At 44.8% G+C, this 22,006-nt stretch overlaps 1 protein-coding gene across 5 annotated transcripts in view; it reads right to left on the bottom strand.

The window, feature by feature from the left end:
* Positions 1-213: 213 nt before the first annotated feature.
* Celf6 (CUGBP Elav-like family member 6) overlaps positions 214-22,006 on the bottom strand; it is a 30,371-nt gene continuing 8,578 nt past the window's right edge. Inside the window, exons 3-13 of one of the 5 annotated variants that reach the window (XM_051197633.1) lie at positions 17,313-17,361; positions 3,826-3,954; positions 3,652-3,731; positions 3,345-3,488; positions 3,103-3,235; positions 2,872-3,021; positions 2,593-2,655; positions 2,246-2,326; positions 2,014-2,157; positions 1,327-1,482; positions 214-561 (exon numbers count right to left, since the gene is read on the bottom strand). In XM_051197633.1, coding sequence (XP_051053590.1) covers positions 1,355-1,482; positions 2,014-2,157; positions 2,246-2,326; positions 2,593-2,655; positions 2,872-3,021; positions 3,103-3,235; positions 3,345-3,488; positions 3,652-3,731; positions 3,826-3,954; positions 17,313-17,361 — 1,101 coding nt within the window. In that variant the 3' untranslated portion in view covers positions 214-561; positions 1,327-1,354. The remainder of the gene's footprint in view (positions 562-1,326; positions 1,483-2,013; positions 2,158-2,245; positions 2,327-2,592; positions 2,656-2,871; positions 3,022-3,102; positions 3,236-3,344; positions 3,489-3,651; positions 3,732-3,825; positions 3,955-17,312; positions 17,362-22,006) is intronic. The other 4 variants (XM_051197636.1, XM_051197634.1, XM_051197635.1 and 1 more) reach the window with 4 other exon arrangements.

The following is a 22,006-nucleotide window of genomic DNA, read 5'->3' as shown; positions in this document are numbered from 1 at the left end:
TTCACAGCCTCCTCTGCCTAGGCTGGGGCTATCAAGGGTCTCCTTCACCCTGTCTCCTAGGGATAGTTAAAGGCAGCTTTTATGAGACTCTATGTCCTTTCTTTCTTCCTTCCTTCCTTTTTTCCTTCCTTCCTTTCTTTCTTTCTTTCTTTCTTTCTTTCTTTCTTTCTCTCTCTCTTTTTATCTCTCCTGCTTTTTTTCTTTGTTTTAATTTATATAGATATATATATATATATATTCTTAAAAAAAGCAATAGTCCTTTGGTCCCTAAACACTAAGGAATGATATGATTTTGAACGAAGTAAATCTGGGCTTCCCTTGCTGAGAAGCCCTTGGCACCCCCGAGGCCCTCTGCTGGTTCCCTTAGATCAGTCGATCCTCAGCCAGCACTGGTTGCCCTGCCAGCTTGAGCACTCCGTGGAACAACCCACATGATGAGTGGCCTGAGCCCCAGGCGCCAGCCCTGGGTCCGGTCCACCTGCGTCTGCTGCCGCTCCTTCCGGTAGGGCCACTCCAGCATTTCTGTGCTTTTCTTTTTCCTTTCTTCTCACTCTTCAGTTTCTGTTGTTGGGTATTAATTGATAAGGAGACAGGGGCAGGAGGAGGCAAAGGTCACTGAGAGTAAGATAAGAGCTGCCTGTCTCCTCTATGACATCTCAGCTAAGTGTCAGGGTCTCTCTTCCTGGCAGCATCCTGGCCACAGCAGCCAGCTCTTGCCTAGATCACAGGCAGATCATTGTAGTCAATGCTCTACAGAGAGTTTCTGGGGCAGCTTGAGTGAGTTGAGGCCAGGGGGACCTGCAAGGACAGCACAGCTCTCCAAGTTGCAGGCAGCCTCCTGTGGCCCCTCCAGAAACATGGACCTTGTCACTACAACGCTCATTGTCCATTAAGCCCTGCAGGTCTAGCTCTTGAGGATCTTGACTTCTCTCCATTTCCACATTAGCTGCTCTCTTCTGCATCCAAACTGCCCAGTGATTCTATCCCCTTCACTATAAAGTCAGGACTTACAGCCTGTGAGATCCTCATGAACTGAACCAAACTCCCTTTACCCCCCTCCTATATGAGCTCACTGCTCCTATGGCTTCCTGCAGGGGTCACTAGACTAGAATGGGCTGAATGTTCCTAGAAATCACCTCTCCAAGACTGGAAGCACCAAGGATGTCTAATTCATCTTGAACTTTGGGTTGAAAGAAAATCCCAGTCTCTGGCATCCTTGTCTCTGGCTCTTCTCTTTATGCCTGAATCTCTCAGAGGGCAGCACCCCAAAGCTGGCAGGGTCTTGTGACCTGGGCCCCATTTGCCTGACATCCATCAAAGACTCACCTATCTGCTACTGATCAGTGAGTGCTGATCAGTAAGGCCTGTTGGCATCCTTAGGTCTCTTTAGCTGGACCTTGAGCCTCTTCATGCCGATCTGAAAGCCATTCATGGCCTGGATGGCAGTCTGAGCACTGGTTGGATTGTCAAAACTAACAAAGCCTGGAGGGTGTGGGCAGACAGGTTAGCTGGGAATTCAGCTTATCAGGATCTCCCTTCTCTAATTCCCAGACTTGGTCCATCACATATGTACCCTTCCATTGCTTAACTATGTGAGCATGTATGATACATACATAAATAAGCATAGACACATGCTTAGTAGAGGCAAATCTTTCCTAAAGGTGTGATTTCCAGAAAGATGGGAAGTAAGCCTGGTGAGGGGAAGGGACAGTGTGTTATTCAGAGTATTTTCCTGGTTTGGGTTGGCTGCTTTATTCCACTCCTCCCAATCTGGCTTCAGATCTGCAGCTGGGGTCTGAAGGCAACTCTTGATTCCAAACCTAGACCTAACCAGCTCTGGACAAACTCTAAAGCTGAAGCCTTCCTGATCTCACACATTCTAGTTACCCAAGATTCTCAGGTGATCTGAAATAAGGCTTGCTGTGCCCACACTTTGTCCTGTAACACTCGGTCTCTGGAAGTCTTTTGTATGGTTCCTAGGGAATCCTGAAGCACAGGGACAGATCAGCTCACCAAAACACTTGCTCTGGTTGGTGGCACGATCCACAAAGACTTTGGCAGAGACAACAGCTCCAAAGGGCAGGAATGTCTGTATGAGTTCTGCGTCCCCAAACTCCTGAGGCAGGTGATAGATGAAGAGGTTACAGCCTTCTGGGCCTGCAGAAACAGTAGCAAGCTTGTTCAGGTGAAGGACCCCAAGGGGCACACCCACAAAACCCCTGCTCTCCAGCCCCTGGTCCCTCACCTTCTCTTTGTTGTTGAGGCAGAGCTGAAGGCTGCTGGGGAAAAGCTGTGCTCACTGGGGCATAAGCCGAGGGATAGGCTGCTGGAGACAGAGGTGGGAGTGGGCAGTGACCCCCAGGAGCCATTTCCCAAATGGATCTCCATCTGCCTGACCAGCTCTGGCAGATTCAACCAGTTCACCATAACCCTTGTCCCAAGGCAAGTTGCTAGGGGCTGGGGACTCTACAGGATGAAGAGTTGACTCCTTGGAACAGAGCCTAACCCTCCCACAAATCTCCCTATTCCTTTCTGAGGCCATTCAACACCCCACACCCACACTCCCCCAGGCTGGGCAGCGCCATGTGAAACCTGCATAGTGGTGTCTCCCAGCGTAGACCTGCTGCAGGGGGTCAGCCACACCGGGGCTCTGGACTGGAGAGAGAGGGGGCCCAAGGCCCACGATGAAAGCGGGTGGGCAGGGGCCAGGGGAGAGTCCCTGAATGGGAGTGTGGGACATGGAGGGCCTCTATGAAAGGCAGCAGGGAAGACTGAGGAATCCCTTCCCCCCCAAGCAGGGCCTTGCCTGGAAGAAGCCTCGCTTCCCACTCGATTTCCAGGAGGTTTGGTCAACAGGGTAGAGTGACCCACCTGGATAAGGAGAAAGCCCATTGTTATAGAGCGTATCGGAGCCTGGCTGTCCGTTGGTCTGGGGACTCAAGGATCCAAATCCATTGACCCCCATGGGAGCTGAAAGGCCAGGAAGTGCACCAGGGCCACCGCCACCAGGTGATGTGTTGGCTGTAGGTAGAGGTAAGAGAGTCAGGGAGTGGCACTTTATGAGTCCTCCCCATCATGGCTTCAGTCTCTTGGGTCCCTTACCTGCTGTAGGCAGCAGTGGTGCAGCCACCAGGCTGAAGGCTGCTACATGCTGCATCTGAGCGGCCACCGCAGCCACCTGGCCTAACCCGGGACCCTGTGCTGCCGCCAGCAATGCTGCCTGGTGTTGCAGGATCTTGGGGAAAGAAGAGGGGCGTCTGTAGAGGCCTCAGTGGCTGGCAATTACCTCATCTCCCGACCGGGAGCCAGGTCTTACCCACTTGCGGCCAGAGGCAGGCACCTACCGCAGTGGTGTAAGCGCCACAGGCCCCGAGAGGCAGTGGCGCTGGATGGAAGGCGCCCAGCTGGCCAGCCATTTGCTGCATCCTCCGCAGTGCGCGCTCCCTGTCGGTGTCTGCCAGCTTCACCACCAGGCTGGATGAGGCGCCCTGGGCAGAGGAAAGGCAAAGTAACCTGTACCGACCCTTACTGAGCTCTGAGTCCAGCACCTTATCCAGCAGGCCTGAAAGGCCTTGCCCTGGAGTCTGTACAGTAAAAGGACGAGGTCCCCACCCCACTGGCCTCACCCTCAGCCTTGGATCCTGCTCTTACCGTCATTGTCCGGCTACCGTGCAGTCCCTGGATGGCAGCTTGAGCTTCCCCTTGACTCCCAAATTTCACAAAGGCACAGCCTGGTGCAGGAAAGAAGAATGGGATGATTCAGGCCACAGTAGTCAGAGGGTAAGAAAAGGTCACCGGGAAAACCCAGGGGGCAGTTCAGGTCACCTTTACTGGTACCATCAGGACTCCGCAGGACAGTGCACTCCTCGATATGGCCGAAGGGCTGGAACAGACGTCTGACATCCTCCTCACCCTGCTGCTTGCCCAACATCCCCACAAACAGCTTCCGGTCCTCTGGGGACAAAGCCAGGAATGACCTGGGGACCCCAAGTGTTCCTAGACTCCCCAGAGTTGCCTGCAGTGCTTGGAAATGTGGCTCACCAGTCTAGTTCTAGGAAGATATGTAGGGAGAGAAGTCATAGGACCCTAAATCTGGGTCTCTTTGAGGGGCAGAGTGACCTACAGGTAGATTCAGAGGGAAAAAAAAACTCATGAAAACTGAGTCCTGCAGAGGCTCACAGAGACTCATTGCTGCCTTGTGGGAAGTGATCCAGTCTTGATGACTTTTGGGGGCAGAGCATTACACACATCATGTTATATTTTGACCTTTTTTGTTGTTAGACTTGGGCAATGCTATTGGAGACTCAGCATGCTGGAGGGAAGGATGCTTGACTATGACCTTACTGGTCAGCCTGGTGGCAATGCCCTTTCTTGTTCAAATTAAAGAGGGCTCTATCAAACAAACAAATAAACAAACACAAAACAAACACAGAACGGTCTTATTCTGCTGTCTTAGCCTCAGACACTCAGCACTGGAATCCTTACTCCCAGAACCAAATCTAACCAAAGATTTACAGAGAAAGTTTGGCTTTCTGAGCTTCTAACATTAGCATTTTCCCCATGTGCCTCCTGAGCCCCTGAACCCATTTCCTAATTCCCAGATCTCCCCGACACACCCCTCTCCCCTTCTGCATCTCCTTGCCTACCTTCCAGGGCCTTCCCTGAGCCCTGTGACCTTCTCTCTGACTTCTCATGTTCTGGTGCCCTGATCCCTCTATTGTGGTTATGCCTTGAAAGAAAACATTCTGTCTGTAACCTAGGTGGTCATCTGAAAACAAGTGATCTCTCCATGCAGCCCCATTTCCTGTGGGATTGTAAACTGAGCCTCTGACCCATGTTAGAGGGCTTGGATTTGAACCACAAATTAGCCAGACCTGGTTTTTCAAGCCAAACCTCTGCAGTGCTATCTAGGAAGCTGGGATTGAGGGGGTAGAGTAGACCTACTGTTACAGTCTGGGTTCTTTCTGTATCAGTGTTACCTCTGAATTAGGGGTGGGGCTTGTCAGTGTGTGGCACAATGCACACTGGGAAAGGAGAGTTGGTAGGGCATCAGGCTTCAGGTTTCATCTTTAAGACACCAGAGCTCAGAAAAACCCAGCACCTAAACCCCTTTACTACCTCACAAGCTTGGGGTAAGCGTTCAATCCTGTGGGGTTTTTTGTTTTTTATTTTTTTCTTCTAAAGGTGTTAGTGGGAGCCAATGGAACAGATCTGTGGTTTTCCAAACTCTGAAAAAAGTGAAATATATGCCATACCAATTTTTGGGCTAGAGATAGCTCAGCATTTAAGAACACTAGCTGTTCTTCCATAGATCCTGAGTTCAATTCCCAGCAACCACATGATGGCTCACAACCATCTATAATGGGACCAGATGCCCTCTTCTGGCATGTAGGCATACATGCAGGCAGAACACTCACACATTAAAAAAAATACATAAGTAAAATTTATGTTAAAAAGTGAGATATATTTTTTTCAGCAATATTAAGGTGTGCTGGTGAGATGACTCTGTAGGTACAAGCACTTGCTGTCAATGATGAGTCTGATCTATCTATCTCATCTATCTCTATCATCTATTATCTATCTGCCTGTGTGTCTATCTATGTCTGTCATCTATCTATCATCTGATGAACCTGAGTTCTATCCCTGGAACACATATAATGAAAGGAGAGTACTGACTCCCACAAGTTGTTTCTGAACTCTACAAGTATGCTGTGGCACATCAATCAATCAATCCATGAATGTAATAAAATATTAGGGTGAAAGTAAAGTTGTAAGAGAAAACAAGAAATGTCAGGACTGAAGCTAGAAAAGGGGATTGAAACCTTCCCTGTTCAATCTAAGGAAAGTCCTTTGAAATAAGTAAAAGATGAGGGTAGAGTTCTAGATAACTCAAGAAGACAGAAAAGAACAAGGGGATATGTAGGCCACTGAGAGATGGTAATATCAAAGATGGAGCTCAGCCTTCCAGGAATAGAAGGAGTTGGAAGGCAACATCAGTGTAGATTTGAGTCTTGCATAAATATCATGAAATTCATGGCTTTGCCATAACATTGAAGAACAGGCCTCAAGTGGTCAGGGAAATGTCCAACACCAAACATCAAGAAATCTGTTTGAACCAGGCAGTGGTGGCACACACATGTAATCCCAGCACTTGGGAGGCAGAGGCAGGTGGATCTCTGTGAGTTCTAGGCCAGCCTAGTCTACAGAGCCTAGACACAGAGAAACACTGACTGGAAAAATAAAAGAAAAGAGAAGTCTGTGCTATTGTTCCAAACTTTGACATTAAAATATGCCCATGTTTGCAAAAGGCCTGGAAGTGTCTGGAGAAGATCCCAGGACCTCCACAGTGATTTATAGTATATAGATAGGGTCTCTAAACTGTCATTCCTAGGCCAGCATCCAGGTGGCCCTATGTGAGAAGAGAGAACACAAGGTTAGATGAAGCCCCCAACATAGCAAAGAGGTTTGTGTGGACAGTGACCTTCCAGTCCTTCATTTAAACTTCATGTTGCCCTTTTCTGTCCATGATGAAGTATGGGACAAAGGTGGCCTCAGTCTAGCTATCACAGTTCACCTCTGATACTCCTGTCTCAGTAAGAACCTCTCGATTTAGTAATTTCCATTAGGGTATTGTGTCTATGGTTCTGGAATACTGGAATGTAAAAAAGTCATCTTTGGCTGGACGTTGGTGGCACATGCCTTTAATCCAAGCACTTGGGAGGCAGAGGCAGTCAAATCTCTGGGAGTTCGAGGCCAGCCTGGTCTTCAAATCGAGTTCCAGGACAGGCTCCAAAGCAATACAGCGAACCTCCTCACCCACAAAAAAGTCATCTTTGAAAAAAGCAATCATTATGGGCTAGGTTCCTGACATATCACTTGAATCTTGAAACTTTCTTTGCTACATTACAAGAACTTAATGTTTCACAGAGCAATGGGCTGAGTCACAGTGACCATGACCTTCAGGTAATCCAGAAATGGTGGGATAATTTTAAGAGTCTTGATCAAAGACAAGCCTGGGCCATTTAGTGTAGCCCCCAGACTAACACTAAAATTCTAAGGCTTAATGATTCCCCTTCAGATAGAAATGATGGTGCTAATAGCCCAGATACATCAATTTCCTCTAAATCAAGCTCTCCAAGTTTGTTTAAAGAAGGTTGCTACAAGAGATAGGAATAAATATCTGAGTGAGGGCTGGGGATATAGTTCAATAGTAGAGCACTGGTATAGCATAACAAAGCTTGGAGTAACCATCTAAGTAAGAGTATCTAATGGGGGCTGGAGAGATCACTAAACAATTAAGGGCATCAACTGCTCTTCCAGAAGACCTGAGTTTGATTCCCAGCATCCGCATGGTGGGTGATTCACAACCATCCAACCACCGGTCCAGGGGATTCATTATCTTCCTCTGGTCTCTGTAGGCCCCAGGCACACATAAGGCATAAACATATATGCAGACAGAATGCCTACACACAAAAAATAATAAAATAAATAAAATAACATCAACAGTATGCTGTGGAAGGTAGGTAGGTCCCTACAGACAGAAAATCAGCTGTGGAGTTCTACCTTCTTGGAGTGGAAGAAACTGGAAGACATCATCAATGGGGAGTTGAGTCATAGTTGGAAAGCCACGTAGTTCAATGTTTTGATTGCATTTTCCTATTGGTGCCTAATGGATATGCCTTGTTATTCTACTAAATGTTTTTTAACGCCAAGCAAGTGGCTTAGGCCCTCACATGTTCATCTCCATGAAGCTACTTTGTGTATCTGGTCATATAGGTCAAGAATTCTAATGTAACCAATGATAGGTTTGAGAGCCAAGAATCAGTCTAGTCTGTCCCCTGAAGAAAGAACAGACCAGGATGCTGGAAAAAAAAAAAAAAAAAAAAAAAAAAAAAAAAAAAAACCAGAAGGCCTTGCCTGAGGTGTGCACATTTCTGGCATTTAGGACATTCATATCCACTCTCCTTCACATTGGTGGAATGCCATGATGATGAGTAAAAGTTGCAACTTCTGGGAACCCACCACCAAGCCCATTCTGAAAACATTTAATTCGCCTTTCAGTCCAAAGACAACCCCAGAAAGTCCTGCTTGAGGCAGTGGCTGTAGCAAATCCTCTTTCCCATGGTGTCCTGCTACAGCATAGGAAGCCAAGGAAGACCGAACAAGTAAGCAAAATCTCCTGGCTAGACAATTATCACGGCATTTTAAAGGCCTGGGATGTAGCTTACTTGGCAGAATACTTGCCTAGTATGGGTTCAATCTGTAGTACTTCGTAAGTCGGGCATTGGGGCACACACTTGTAATCTCAGTACTCAGGAGGCTAAGGCAGAAGAATCAGACATTCGAGGTCATCTTTAGCTACATAAAGTTCAGCTTAGGCTACATGAAACTCTGTGTCAAAAGTCAAAGGACTTAACCAGTTGTGGTGCTCACCTTTAATCTGCACTCAGAAGGCAGAGGCAGGAGGATGATCTCTCTCTGTGAATTTAAGGTCAGCCTGGTTTACATAGTGAGTTCCAGGCCAGCCTGGGCTACATAGTGAGACTCTGTCAAAGAAGTTTTGACTTCAGTGAGCAAAGAGCTTGATGGTGCTTTGGTAGATGGGGACAGAATGGTCACCTGGATGCCAGCCTAGGTTACATAATGAGACACTGTCTCAAAAATCAACCGAAGACACAAATAAAACCAAACAATGGTCGAATATCTTAATTTGGTATTTCTACAAAGATATACCAATGGGCAAAGAAGCATTTGAAAAAAATTAATATTAGTCATCATTAGGAAAGTGGAAGTCAAAACTAAGAGGAGACATCACCTCCAACCTTCTAAAATGACTGCTATCAAAAACCCACAGGCATACACACCCACCCATTCATTCTCTCCCATATACCACACACACACACACACACACACCATACACACACACACAAATAACAGATGTTACTGAGGATATGGAGAGACTGGAACATTGGCGCCAGGGAGGAAGGTTAGAAAGACACAGCTGCTATAGTACAAATAATATCCAAATAATATCTGGTTTGGTGGTGCATGCCCTTAACTCCAGTACCTGGGAAGCAGAAGCCGATGGATCTCTGTGAGATCAAGGCAAGCCTGTCTACATAAGGAGTTCCAAGCCAGTAAGGACCACACAGCAAGACCCTGTCTCACTGCCCTTCCTCAAAAGATGTAATAGCAGTCCCCAAGAAAATAAAACAGAATTGCCATATGATCCAACAATACCTCTTTTGAAGTATTTATGCCAAAGTATTAAAAGCTTTGTTGTACGTTTTTCCAAAATTATTTTTATTTTAATTTAGCATTAATAAGTGTATCTATTCATGGGATACAATTTCATGTTTTTATATATGTATATAATGTGGAAGGGCTAAAGCTAATTAACATATCCATCACCCTATTTGGATTTTCATGGTAAATTATTTTTTTGGTGGGGGGTGTTTGAGACAGGGTTTCTCTGTGTAACAGCCCTTGCTGTCCTGGAACTCACTCTGTAGATCAGTTAGACCTCAAACTCACAGAGATCTGCCTGCCTCTGCCTTCCAAGTGCTGGGATTAAAGACGTGCACTACCACTGCCTGGTTCAGGGTAAATTCTTAAATTTGTTTTTTTAAAGATTTATTTCATTTCTTAAAATTTCATTTATTTGTTTATTTATTTATTTTTGAAACAAGGTGTCTCTATATAGTCCTAACTATTCTGGAACTCACTATATAGATGAGTCTGGCTTCTAATTCATAGACATTCACTTGACTCTGCTTCCAGAGTGCTAGGAGTAAAGGTGTGTGCCACCATCCCTAGATTTATGGATTTTTTGGTTATTCATTTTTAATTTATGTACATACATGTGCCTGCTTTCTTTAAGTATGTGCATCATGTACTTGCAGAATCATTGGAATCCAGAAGAGGGCATCATATGGGATAATGGTCCTGGGAACTGAACTTGGGCTCTCTCCAAGAGCAGCAAGTGCTCTTAACTGCAGAGCCCACTCTCCAGTCCCACAGTAAGGCATTGGATTCCCTTGAGCTGGAGTTATGGGTGACTGGAAACCACCTGATAAGGATGCTGCAGGAGCAGTATGTGAACTGAGTCATTTTCACAAATTATTATTAACTATAGTTGCCATGCTCTGTAACAACCCTCTAAAACATGTTCCTTCACTTAACAGAAACCTGGATCCTTGAGCTAACATCTCTCCTGTCTCCATTCCCTTCTCTTGTCAGCCACTATTCTATAAAGAGTTCCTCTTTATATTTTACTGGAGTGATATCATGTGACATTTGCCCTCTGAGAAAGCAGGATAAGGACTTGTCTACATACTTAGTTATAATGTTAGTAATCACCACGGCCCAAAGGTAAAAGTAACCCAAACACTCACTAATAATCAATGGGTAAATAAAATGCAGCTTTTGTATCCAGTAGGATGCTATTCAGTCTTAAAAAGAAAAGGAATTCTGACATTTCCCACCTGGAGGGATAAACCTTTAAGATATTATGCTGAGCAAAGAAGGACAGTCACCAAAAGACAAATGCTGCCTATATGAGTTATCAGGAGTAATCTGACTGTTAGAAACAGAAAGCAGAGTGGTGTTTGCTGGAGGCTACAGAGAAGGGGAAAAGTTTAATGGTGTCAAGTTTCAGGGGCCTGGTTTTGTGTGTGCGTGAACACACATGTGCACACATTTCTGTGTACATGTTGGGGGGGAGTGCACGTGCACATGTATAGGAGTGGATGTGGAAGCCAGAGGTGGACACTTGGTGTCTTCCTTAATCACTTTCCATTCTATTTTTTGATACAAGGTCTGTCACTGATTCTGGTGCTCACTAGACCAGCTGGCCAGAAAGACTAGTTGGCCAAAAAAAAAAAAAAAAAATCTAGTAATCTTTCTGTCTCTACTTTCCTAGTACTGGAAGACATACAGGTGGGAAGGCTTTTTACATAGGAGCTGGGATGGAATTCAGGTCCTCAGGCTTGCATGGCAAATAATTTGCTGAGTCCTCTCCCAAGGCTATTTACATTTTGAAGATTAAAATCTAGGGTTTGGTTGCACAAACACATGAATATACTTAACACTAGTAAGTATAACACTAAAATGGTTGGAATGATACATAAAAAGAATTCTTGTTTTGTGTGTATAGGTGTTTTGCCTACATGTGTATATGTGCACCATATATGTTGTTGGTGTCTCAAAGGCCAGAAGAGGGCATCAGATTGCCCGGAACTGGGGTTACAGATGGTTTTAAAGTGCCATCTAGGTGCATGGAATCAAGCCCAGGTCCTCTAGTATTCTTAACTACTTATCCATCTATCAGTACCCTATTCTTTGTATTTTACCATTAAAACATAAATGAAAGCTTTAATGGAAACAAAAAGACTTAGAGCAGGAAATGAAAACAAGAAGCTACTGACCCTTCATCATGATCCAAGAGAGGCAGGGCTAAGTTAGAAAGATAAACTAGTCCCCTAGAGAGAAGACACTTCAGGGATACATTTTCCTTTGTGGGTTGCACATCCACATCTGGAAGGTATTATTTGTGATGGGGGCTTGTCTAAGATCCACTGCAGCCAAGGCCCTAGAGTGTTACAACATTCAATTAGCATGATCTGCTCTCAGCCAAGGTGCAGACAATTAGCTTTCTTTTCCTTCAGAGGCAGAACACATTGCAAGAAGCAAAGAGTTAACTCTCAAGTGCTCTCTGTAAAACAAAGCAAGGTAGACTTGTAGGGAAGGTTGGGAGTAGTTTTCTAGAATTAAGAAGCCTATGAACCAAAGATAGAAATGACTGTCAATTGACTGTATTTATTACAACAGTTGTTGCTAAAGTAAGTGTCTGATTTAAAGTAATAATACACAGCCAGTTGTATTAGTGCACACCTATAATCCCAGCACTCAGAAAGCAGAGGAAGGTGATTCTCTGAGTTCAAGGCCTGCCTGGACTATAGAGCAAGTTCCAAGCTACAAAGAAAAACTTTGTTTCAAAAAAACAAAAGTTAAAAAAAAAAGAAAGAAAAGAAAAGGAGGGATATATGGGAGAGTTTGGGGAAAGTTAGGGAAAGAAAAAGGAAGGAAAATGATGTAATTATATTTTAATCTCGAAAAATAAACAAATATTTTTAAAAATATTAAGAAGCTGGAGAGATAGCTCAATGTCTAAAAGCACTGGCTACTCTTCCAGAGGACCCAGTTTGATTCCCAGCAGCCACATGGCATCTTACAACCATCTGTTACTCCAGTTCCAGGGGATCCAACACTCTTTTCTAGCCTCTGCAGAAACTGCATACTCATGGAAAACATGCCAAGTAGGTACACATATAAACATTTTTTTTTAAAATTAAACCAGAGGGTTGTGGTGCACACCTGTAATTCTAGCACTGAGTCTGAAGCAGGAAGATTAAAAGTTCAAGTTTTGAATTAATTAATTACTTAATTAAAAAGTGGAAAGAGTGTATTGATTGGGTGTATTGATTCCTTAATCTATTTCTGTACCTCAGGCATCTTGAATGTGTAAAGATTTGTGTAGCTAAAAGAAATTCAGCCCAGTTGGGAAGTAGAACAAACAGAATAATCACTATGGTGATTTATTAATTTCTTGACTGTGGTCCACTGATTTTGAAGGTTCACTGATTTCATCGTGACTAAAAAATTATTTTCCTATAAGATTATTCTTACAGTTTAACTTACTATTAGGGTTCTCAAAGTAGAGGCAATATAGGTAAGAAAAACCATAGTGGTCCTCATGATGAATGACAAATAATGCTCATTTATGTAGTAATCATTGTTTAATCAACTTAGGATTCTTACCTCTGATTTTAGATAATTTGAGATTAATATTTTCCATTTTGAAGCACATGAACCTTGAGATTTTATCCCAGGAAACTTTCTCCACTTATTTATTGAGATAGACTCTTACTATGTTGACAAGGCCAGCCTCAATCTCTTGAGCTCAAGAGATCTCCTTACCTCAGCATCTCAAGTATCTGGGACCAGTCACATGTCTTATTACACCTGGTGCTCATATTAAAATAAATAAGTGTTCATATTAAAATAAATCTAATGCTGGAGGCATTTTTATGCCATGTATGACCAACACAGAAATAAATATTATTCATTTGGTAGATGATGGCTTCATTCTAGGAAATTCAATTCATTTTTCTTTAATAGTATACTGTTCAATATATAACTGCTACTGGCTACAAGGCCTGCAAGGTATGGACTCTATGAACACCATGGAACTTAGCTGCAGAATTCATAGAATCAGATACATTAAAATAATGTAGTCTATGAAGGTGTGGATGCCTATCTTTGAGAAAAGTGCTCCCGAGTTTGCAAGGGACAGCCATGGAAGAAGAGGAGTCCTAGCACCTTCATTAGGCAGATCCTGCTGTACTGCTATCATTATTGTGCTATGGATATTGAAATCCCAAGTTCTGGGGTTGAGGAAATGGCTCAGACAGTATAGTGCTTGCTTTGCAAGGATGAAGACCCAAGTTCAATCCTCAGACCCATGTAAAAAGCTGGGCATGGTGATGTGTACTTATAATTCCTGTACTGGGGAAGCAGAGATAGAAGAATCCCTGGGACTCACTAGCCAGCCAGCTAGCCCATTGGGGTGAATCCCAAGTCCCAGAGAGACCTGTCTCAAAGAAACAAGATAGACAGTTCCTGAGAAATGACATGAGATTGACCTCTGAATTCCACAAGCAGATGCACCAACACACACACACGCGTGCGCGCGCGCACACACACACACACACAAGCATGAAATGTCCAGTGCTACCAGTAACATCTAAAATGGCATTAGTGTGTTCATTGCTTTTGCTAAAAGGATCATTTTATATTTCTGTATGGATGATAAGAGGACTTTGGTTCAGGTCTCAAAGAAGTCGACCTGATGGGTTTATCTGTGCTCTCACAGTGCACTTAACAAAAGGCTGAAGTAACTTCTACTTTAATAATTAAGATGCAAATTTTGTATTAAGATGCAGGGTTACCTTCCTAGATTCCTGAGGTTGGTTTCTGATTCCTGTTTTAGGAGAAAAAAATCATATAATGATTCCTTCCAGATAATAAACTGGAAACTTTTAGTTTACATTTGCCTTGATATCTCTTGTAAGTTACATACTATAAGGATTTCTTTGCATGTGTATGGGTGCTCACATGCCATGGCATGGATGTGGAGGAGGACAATTTGTAACAGTCATTTGTCTTTTCTGCCATGAAGGTACCAGGGATTGATCTCAGGGCATCAGGTTTAACAAGGGTTTTTAATTGTTGAATTACCACACCTACAGCAACATCTTTAAAAAACAAACAAAAAAGATTTTGTTTTGGTTTTGAAACAGGCTCATGTCATAGCCCAAGCTGGCCTGAACTTACTATGTAGCCCATGGTGGCCTCCTACTCCAGCCTCCCAAATTCTGGGATTACAGACATCAGCAGCCTTGATATCCTTTAAATTAAGGTTTCATTGACACAAATGTTCTTTTCAGACACAGAAACTATTAGTAATTAGCTGAAAACTAAAGGCTTCAACACAAGCAATAGTAAAAATATACAGGTTCACCAGCTTGGAATACAAGAACAGGTACAATCAGGCTTACAAAATGTTTGAGGTCACTGAAATAAGACTTTAATGGGACTAATTGTCCCGTGTGTGTGTTGTTTACTACATTTCAGAGGTGAGGCATTAAAAATCATCTTTAAAAACAGTGAACTTCTCAGACAAGTGTGGTGGTGTACACCTTTAATACCAGCACTTGGGAGTAGAAGCAGGTAGATCAGTGAGTACAAACACAGCCAGTCTCAAAAACAAACAAAAACCACAAAATCGAGCTTCTCACATGTTAGAGAGCATTGAAATTCAGCAATCAAACTGTATAAAGAAGGGGGGCTTGCTGAGAAGATGGCTCAGCTATTACCAGGGCTTATTGCTTATCAGAGACCCAGAAGGCAGGTCCTAGCACCCATCCTGGGCAACTTACAAACACCTACAACTCTAGCTCCAAGGGATCTGATGCCCACTTCTGGCCTCTGTAGGCACCCATACATAATATGTACACAGACACACACACACACACACACACACACACACACACACACACACACACACACAAATTCTTTAATCTAGAAGAAATATGTGATAGCCCTGAAGAAAAGCAACTTATTTTGATTAGTCACATGATTATAGAACACAGGTCAGTCAGTAAATAAGATATTTATAAATGACAAAGGCCCAATTGTTTTGCAAGAGTTCCTATCTTTATTCCTCTCCTGAATATGTAGCAAAGAGGCACTGAGAGATGTGGTCGTGCATATTTGCAAAGATTATTCAAGGATGTGCTCAGAATGCCTAGTCCTTGAAACCATCACTTGTCAAGAAAAATCTGTATAACATAACATTCCTGAAGCAATAAATTTGGCTGGTAGGCAGCCTTCCTTTCAGCCAGACTTCTTGTCCTGCCCCTGAACTACTCTGAACATGAATGGGTGGACAAGGGAGAGGCTTCATGTATAGAATTTGTCAGTGACATGACACTTGCAAAATTTGCACAGCCAAAAAGGAGAAAGAAAATGTTAATACTCAAGCTGATGTTACAAGGCCAGCAGAAGTGTTACTGGCATGGAGGCACCTTCTGAGCAGCCACCTGCTGAGTTCTGACAGGATGTGCAGGACCATATGTACTCTGAGTACCTCAGCACATGGACCAATTGCTGAGAAAGATTCCAAGTTGTACCATGTCCTGCTGAGCTCTGAGGCCTCAGAACATGTCAGTCCCTCTGCCTGAGGAGTATACTTCCTCTCTCTCCTCCTTTTTCTGTCTGACTACTTTCTGTTACATTTTGTGGTCGCTTTGGGAGCTCACTTTGTTCTCCTAGCATACCCCTCATTTGTATGGGGATAGTCACATCCTAGGCTTTTCCTTGAGAAACACCATTCACATTGAATAGTGAGCCCTTGTTTGTATTCCCACCTGACCCCTCATAATCTGGGGACTCCATGGGACCAGGTCTACCAGGTTTTGGTATTTCTAGAACATATAGATTGCATAGTTGAAGAACTACACAGCTCACTCTATTTTTAACTCGGCTCACTCATGTACTCATAGGTAACTTCTTTGAGGGACTATGTCATGTACCTGGGCTGGGTAGAGTTTAGAATATGGCCAACAATGGCCTTGATCCCTAACAGACCTTCCCAATGAGAAGAGATTCTTGAACATGTTTTGTATGCAACTGGAACATCAGAAAAGCCTGTCTGGAAAGACTGAGATGAAAAAGGACATTCATGGGAAGAAAAAATAACCTAGGCATATTTCTCCAAGGCAATGTAGGACTGATAATATCTTGACTAGAGATTATGAATCAAAGACAAATGTCAGAGAATCTAAAGGGAGAAAGGAATATTCGTTGGGACCAAACAGAACCCTGATGCCACCAAAGCTCCCAGTGAATGCAGACAGGAAATCAATAGAGAGTATGAAGGAATTAGTGGGGTGTCAATACATGTCTCTATCAACTGAGCTCCATTCTCTCCTAAATCTTAGACTCTCACATAACAAAGTAATGGCTGATCTTGGGTCAGATGGACAAGGAAAGTCTATCTTATCAGAGTGGGAGAGTTAGTAGCATCAAGAAGGGCTGCAGGCAGATACCCTGGGATAATCTAAAACCCAAAGGCAAGAAAGATACCAAGTACCAATTCAAGAAGAAAGCACTGTCTTTCTAGCAGGGAAGCTGGCTAGAGCATGGCTATGAGAACTCCTCACCACTCTTAAGAAGCCTCAGTCTCTCTACCAGGAGACAGTGCAGCTAAGGATGTCTAAAGACTTCTGTGAGCCTCAGCACACAGCTAAGGTCCTTACTACAGCTCACAATACCTGTTGTGTCAACTCATCTTTTATGGTGATTAATCAGGCCATGACAGGAAAGGAATGAGTGGCCCCTTCTGTGGACCCAGAGGAATCTGAAAAAGAACAACCCCAGCTTGCTTTTTTATGTGCTCCTGCAAATTCTACATGGCAAGGCAGTAATGGCCATTCTCCAGGAGTAAGATAGTGAGAGCTCCCTTCCTTGCTTCTGCCTTTTCTGCCCTTTTTGGGTCTGAGCTCTCTAGAACCCATCCCTTCTCAGTTTGAGTTAGGATGGCTGAGCTATTTCTTGAGATGCACAATTCCAGACTTCACTGATCTGGACTGGGTCTAGTCATAAGCCCTGGCAGAGGACTAACTCCAGGAGTGGGCCCATCCATCTTCTACTCAGGTACCATGCTGAGGTTTGTCAGACAGGGAAGTTACCTCCTCGGCCCTCACTGGCAGCCGGCTTCACTTGGATCGGACGATTCATCTGAAAGACATGGGACCAACACACCCATTTAGCAATGATTGTCTCGTCCAAAGGCCTCATTCTTCCCACTGAGCTCCTCAGACTCTGAGTCCCAGCCCCCTTTACACTTCACCCCTCCAATCCCACTGGGATTATAGATTCTCTCCAAGATTGCTTCCTTAAACCCAGGTGTTTAGAAAGTACTGGAACCTGAAGGAGTGGCTGGTAGGAAACTCAGTGGTAAACAGAGTAGAAGCAGTGGCCAAAGAAATTCTTCTGCCTTGGACCCAGGGTAACTCCATGTGGTGCCTGTTTCTCAGGCTCCTGGACTTGCATAAAGAAAGGCTTTGAGTGAGAGGAATTGGGTGGGAGGGTGTAATTGCTCTAGCACGCTTGTGGTTTATGTCTAAAACTGTGAATATAGCTGTAGGTTATTTAGATTAAACAGTCTGGGACTCAGACTTGGTGCTATATACCCCTAACTCTGCCAATTCTTGGTCTTATAATTTTAAGTAAGCTACTATCTCTCAAATTCATTTTACTAATCAGGGAAAACACTCCCAACTGTCTGTGCCATGATAGTCTCTGCACTCACACCACCATCCCTCCTTCCCTGACAGCATTAGGGTTCTCTAGGCACCATTTTTCTTCCTGTTCATCTCTGTGTTCCAATTCTTCTTGGATCACTTCACCCACACCCACAGCCCCAGCAGCTCTCCACACAGGGATGACTCAGACCTCTGCGTCTCCAGCCCACACTCTCTCCTGAGCCTCAGACCCAGGTTTCCAGCTGCTCGCTGGGCATCCTGGCAAGAAAGGCCCACTGGCACTTCCCACTCAACACACCAGAATCGGAGCTCATCTGTTCACCCAAATTCGATCTTCTATCACTCAGGTTATAAACCTAGAAAGCAACTTCACTTTTCCCTCCAACCCTTCCCTCCTCCAGCCAGCTTCACCTTTTAATTCAGGGGTTTACTGATCAGATGTGGCTTTTTAAAAAAAAATTACCCGGGAACCATATTAGATTATTCAGGTGGGGGACTGTATAACCAGAAAGAACTCCTAGGTGATTCAATATACACCCCCCACCTTCCCATCCCCCAACCACCCTAAGTGAATTCATGATTGAATCCCCATCTCACCTTCCTCTCATAGGTGTTGTGGGGAATCACATGAGGTAATGGGGGTGCAGAAGGTCTTGGTAAACTGCCAAGAGCTGGGTGCGTGGGATGTGAGGGATTGATGTTGGGGCAGACAGCTGAGTGCCGGGAGAAAGGAACAGCGGCCTTCCTGTTCCTGAAGGAAGGGGTAACTGATGCCCATCTGGCCTGAGAAGGTGATGATCTGACCCCCTCCCCTCAGGAAATGTACTGCTTCTGCACCAATCAGGGGCCACTCCATTTTTTCCAATGTGCTCGTTGCCGAGACAACAGGCAGCTTCCTGTTACCATAGCCACAAGTGCTACCCAGTAACCATGGTAACACCCTGGCAGTCACAGCTGAGCAATTTCTTTGGATCAAATTTTGGGGTGGGAGGGGTGAGGGAGACTCATTTAAAAAAAAAAAAAGGAAAAGAAAACAGGCCAAGCCTGAACCATTGTAATCCTCCCTCCCACCCAAGGCCCTGACACACCCACCCTCTGGTAGTAGAGCACCTGCAGTGTACCAGGCTGTGGGTGGGGGCCGAGACACCGACAGGACTCAGGTTGTAGTCTAGAGGGGATGACAGATCAATCCAAGCAGATCAGGGCGAGCTGGACAGGTCTGGACTGGCCTGGACCAGGGACCAGGAGGACAGGACCAGTCCCTAGGCATGGCCACCTGTGAGTGTGGAGGAGAAACCAAGAGACAGAGCTATGGAGAGCAGAGACATGGAGAGTGATGGAGAAACACAGCAAGAAATTATGGGAGAAAGTAAGAGACAGACCTAGAAAACGGCAAAGAAAGAGAATTATTGGTGGGGATGGGAAGGAAAGGAGGGGGTGGGGGAGCAGAAAGCAGGTTTAGGGAAGTAAGGAGAGCCTGGTAGAAAGAAGGAGAGGGGCAGAAGCCTGAGCTAGGGGGCCAGTGAGAGTGAGCAAAATCATCATTATTTTATTAGTTCTTAAATAGATTCTGAGAATTTTTTTCTGGAGCCAAGAGTGACGGACGCATGTGACAGCAGCAGTTTCCATGGTAGCTCCTGGCTGGGTTTCCTGGGAGATGGTGCTCATTGGTGCTCTGGGGGGATGATCCTTTCCCTCCTCCCAACCACCTGACCTTTTAATGGAGAGTGGATATTGGGTGGTACATATGAAAGCCTGCCAGGGTCCAGTCCTCAGAGGCTCAAGGTCTACACCTTCTGCCAGTCAGGCATGCTGTTAGTATTTCTTGAACTCTGGGATGAACCCCAGTGATGCGATGCTTAGATGTAGACTCCCCTCATAGGTTCACAGAGAAGATGAGGTCCCCATTTTCTGAGAGCTTACCAGATGCTAAGCCTTCCCCTGGGACTATCTGTTTGTTTCTAAATCTTTCTAACCACTTCAGGGGGTCCAATGTCTCCATATTATGGATGAGAAAGCTGAGGCTTTTTCAGGGAGAGAAGTTAGTCTAGGAGCATGTTGTGGGTACCCATAGACTCACTGCAGGTCTGCCTGATGGTATGGCTCCTGATTTTTGCATCCTACTGCTCAACTCTTTGTTCTTTTTTATTTGTTTGTGGTTTTGCTTTTAAGAGAGTTTCACTATGTAGCTCAGGTTGTCCTAGAACTTGCTGATAGCCCAAGCTAGCCATAAACTCATGTTCTTCTTGCCTCAGCCTCCTCAGCACAAGTCCACTGTGTGTGTGTGTGTGTGTGTGTGTGTGTGTGTGGTCACAGATAATAAGATAATATCAGGTCTCTTTCTCACCTTATAAAAAGGATTATTTTTATTTTATGTGTATGGGTGTTTTGTCTGCATGTATATCTGTGCATCACATGTATGCAATGGTGTACACAGAAACTAGAAGAGGGTATTGGATCCCCTGAAACTGTAGTTCAGGTTGACTGTAAACTTCTATGTTGGTGTGGGGAATCAAGTCTGGGTCCTCTGGAAGAACATCCAGTGCTCTTAATCAAAAATACCCTCTCATTTTTCAGACTGGGTCTCTTACTGAACCCGGAGTTCTGTGATTCAGCTAGACTGGCTGGCTGGCCAGTAAACCCTGGGGATTTCCTACAATCATGGGAATGTATCATTGCCATTGGCTTTGCATGTGGATTCTGGGGTGGGGGTGGGGCAAACTCGGGTCTCCATGCTTTCACAGCAAGCACTTTACTGACTGACCCATATCTCCAGCCTTCAATTCCATTCTTAAGACATGAACGCAAATAAGGAGACACAGAGGTACCAGGGCCTTGGAGATAATGCAAGGTGAAGAGCTATAGTGAGGCTAGCTACAGCTGGAGAGGCTGACACAGGAAACAATCCATGAAGTAACAGTGTTTAACCTTGTAGGTCAGAGTGGATAGAGATAATGGGAGAGGCAAGGCAGGTAGCTGAGCATTCTAGATGACTAGAGTAGAGACAGATCATCAAGCCCGAAAAAGCAAAGGCTCCAACTCCTGAAGACAAACTTCAATCCTGGTTCCATCACTGCCTCTGAGCCTCAGTATCCCCACCCATAAAAGGGGGAAGGAATCGTGGTCCTATGCTTGAGGGTCTATGGTGAAAACAACAAAAGCTAAATCTTAGTAGGTACACTAAGTTTGTCTTTTTTGTGTGCCTCTCTGTATCTTTTTGACTTTTTACATGCTTGCTTTTGTTTTTTTCTTTTGGTAAGAGGGGGTGAAACTGAAAGGCAGGCAGGGGCCAGATCAGGGCAGGCTGTAAAAAAACATGTCAAGGATTTTGACATGGATATATTTCAAATGCTATAAAGATCCAGAGAGGGACTTTAAAAGGACAGGTGCTGATCTGGCCTGTTTAGTCTTAGAAAGGATCTCATAAGTTGTCACAGTGCAGAGAGAGGATTGGGTAGGGAGTGAGAAGAGGCAGGAAGGTCGGTGATGCAAGTGGGGAGTGAGTGACTGTGACCATTGTAGGAGGAAATGGGCAGACCCAAAAGATGTTCAGGACAAATGAACTAAACTATAGTTCTGTCGAGGATGGGGCAGAGGGAAAGGAGGGCATGGGGGCCTACTCGGGCTTACAGCTCAGGAATTGAGAGAGCATTGCTTCCCAGGCTCTGAGACTCAACCCCTCAGGCAGGGATTATGAGGAACATTTGAGGTTTAGGAATGCTACTCGTGGTTGGAGGAGAAAGCTGCTCATGAGGGCTATTGGGCAACCCTGCTTGCTTCAGTCCTGCCATAAGCAGGGGAAGGGTCTGAGGTACACTAAGGAAATGAGGGCATTGACTCTTGAACCACAAACTTGTGAGATTTCAGGTGAGACTTTGCCTTGACTGATCACCTGTTCCCCCAAGAGTTTCCCAAGCCCATGTCTGTGTCAGGGCCCTGAAGGAAAAAAACCAAGGTGAATATTAGAGAGAGGAGAATAACCTACTCCAGGAAGTGGGGTGTGGAAGGTTAGAGGCAACCAGATCTGTACAAGGCCCTGTTCTCTTGATTTAGTAAGCAGAAGGGAAGCAAAGTCTATCCCACTTCCCAGACTTGTCTAAAACGCCTGTATTTGGGCT

Source organism: Phodopus roborovskii, unplaced genomic scaffold (assembly GCF_943737965.1).
Source record: "Phodopus roborovskii unplaced genomic scaffold, PHOROB, whole genome shotgun sequence".
Classification (NCBI taxonomy): domain Eukaryota; kingdom Metazoa; phylum Chordata; class Mammalia; order Rodentia; family Cricetidae; genus Phodopus; species Phodopus roborovskii.
Note: the sequence above shows the minus strand (reverse complement) of the source record. Positions and strands in the feature narration are given on the sequence as shown.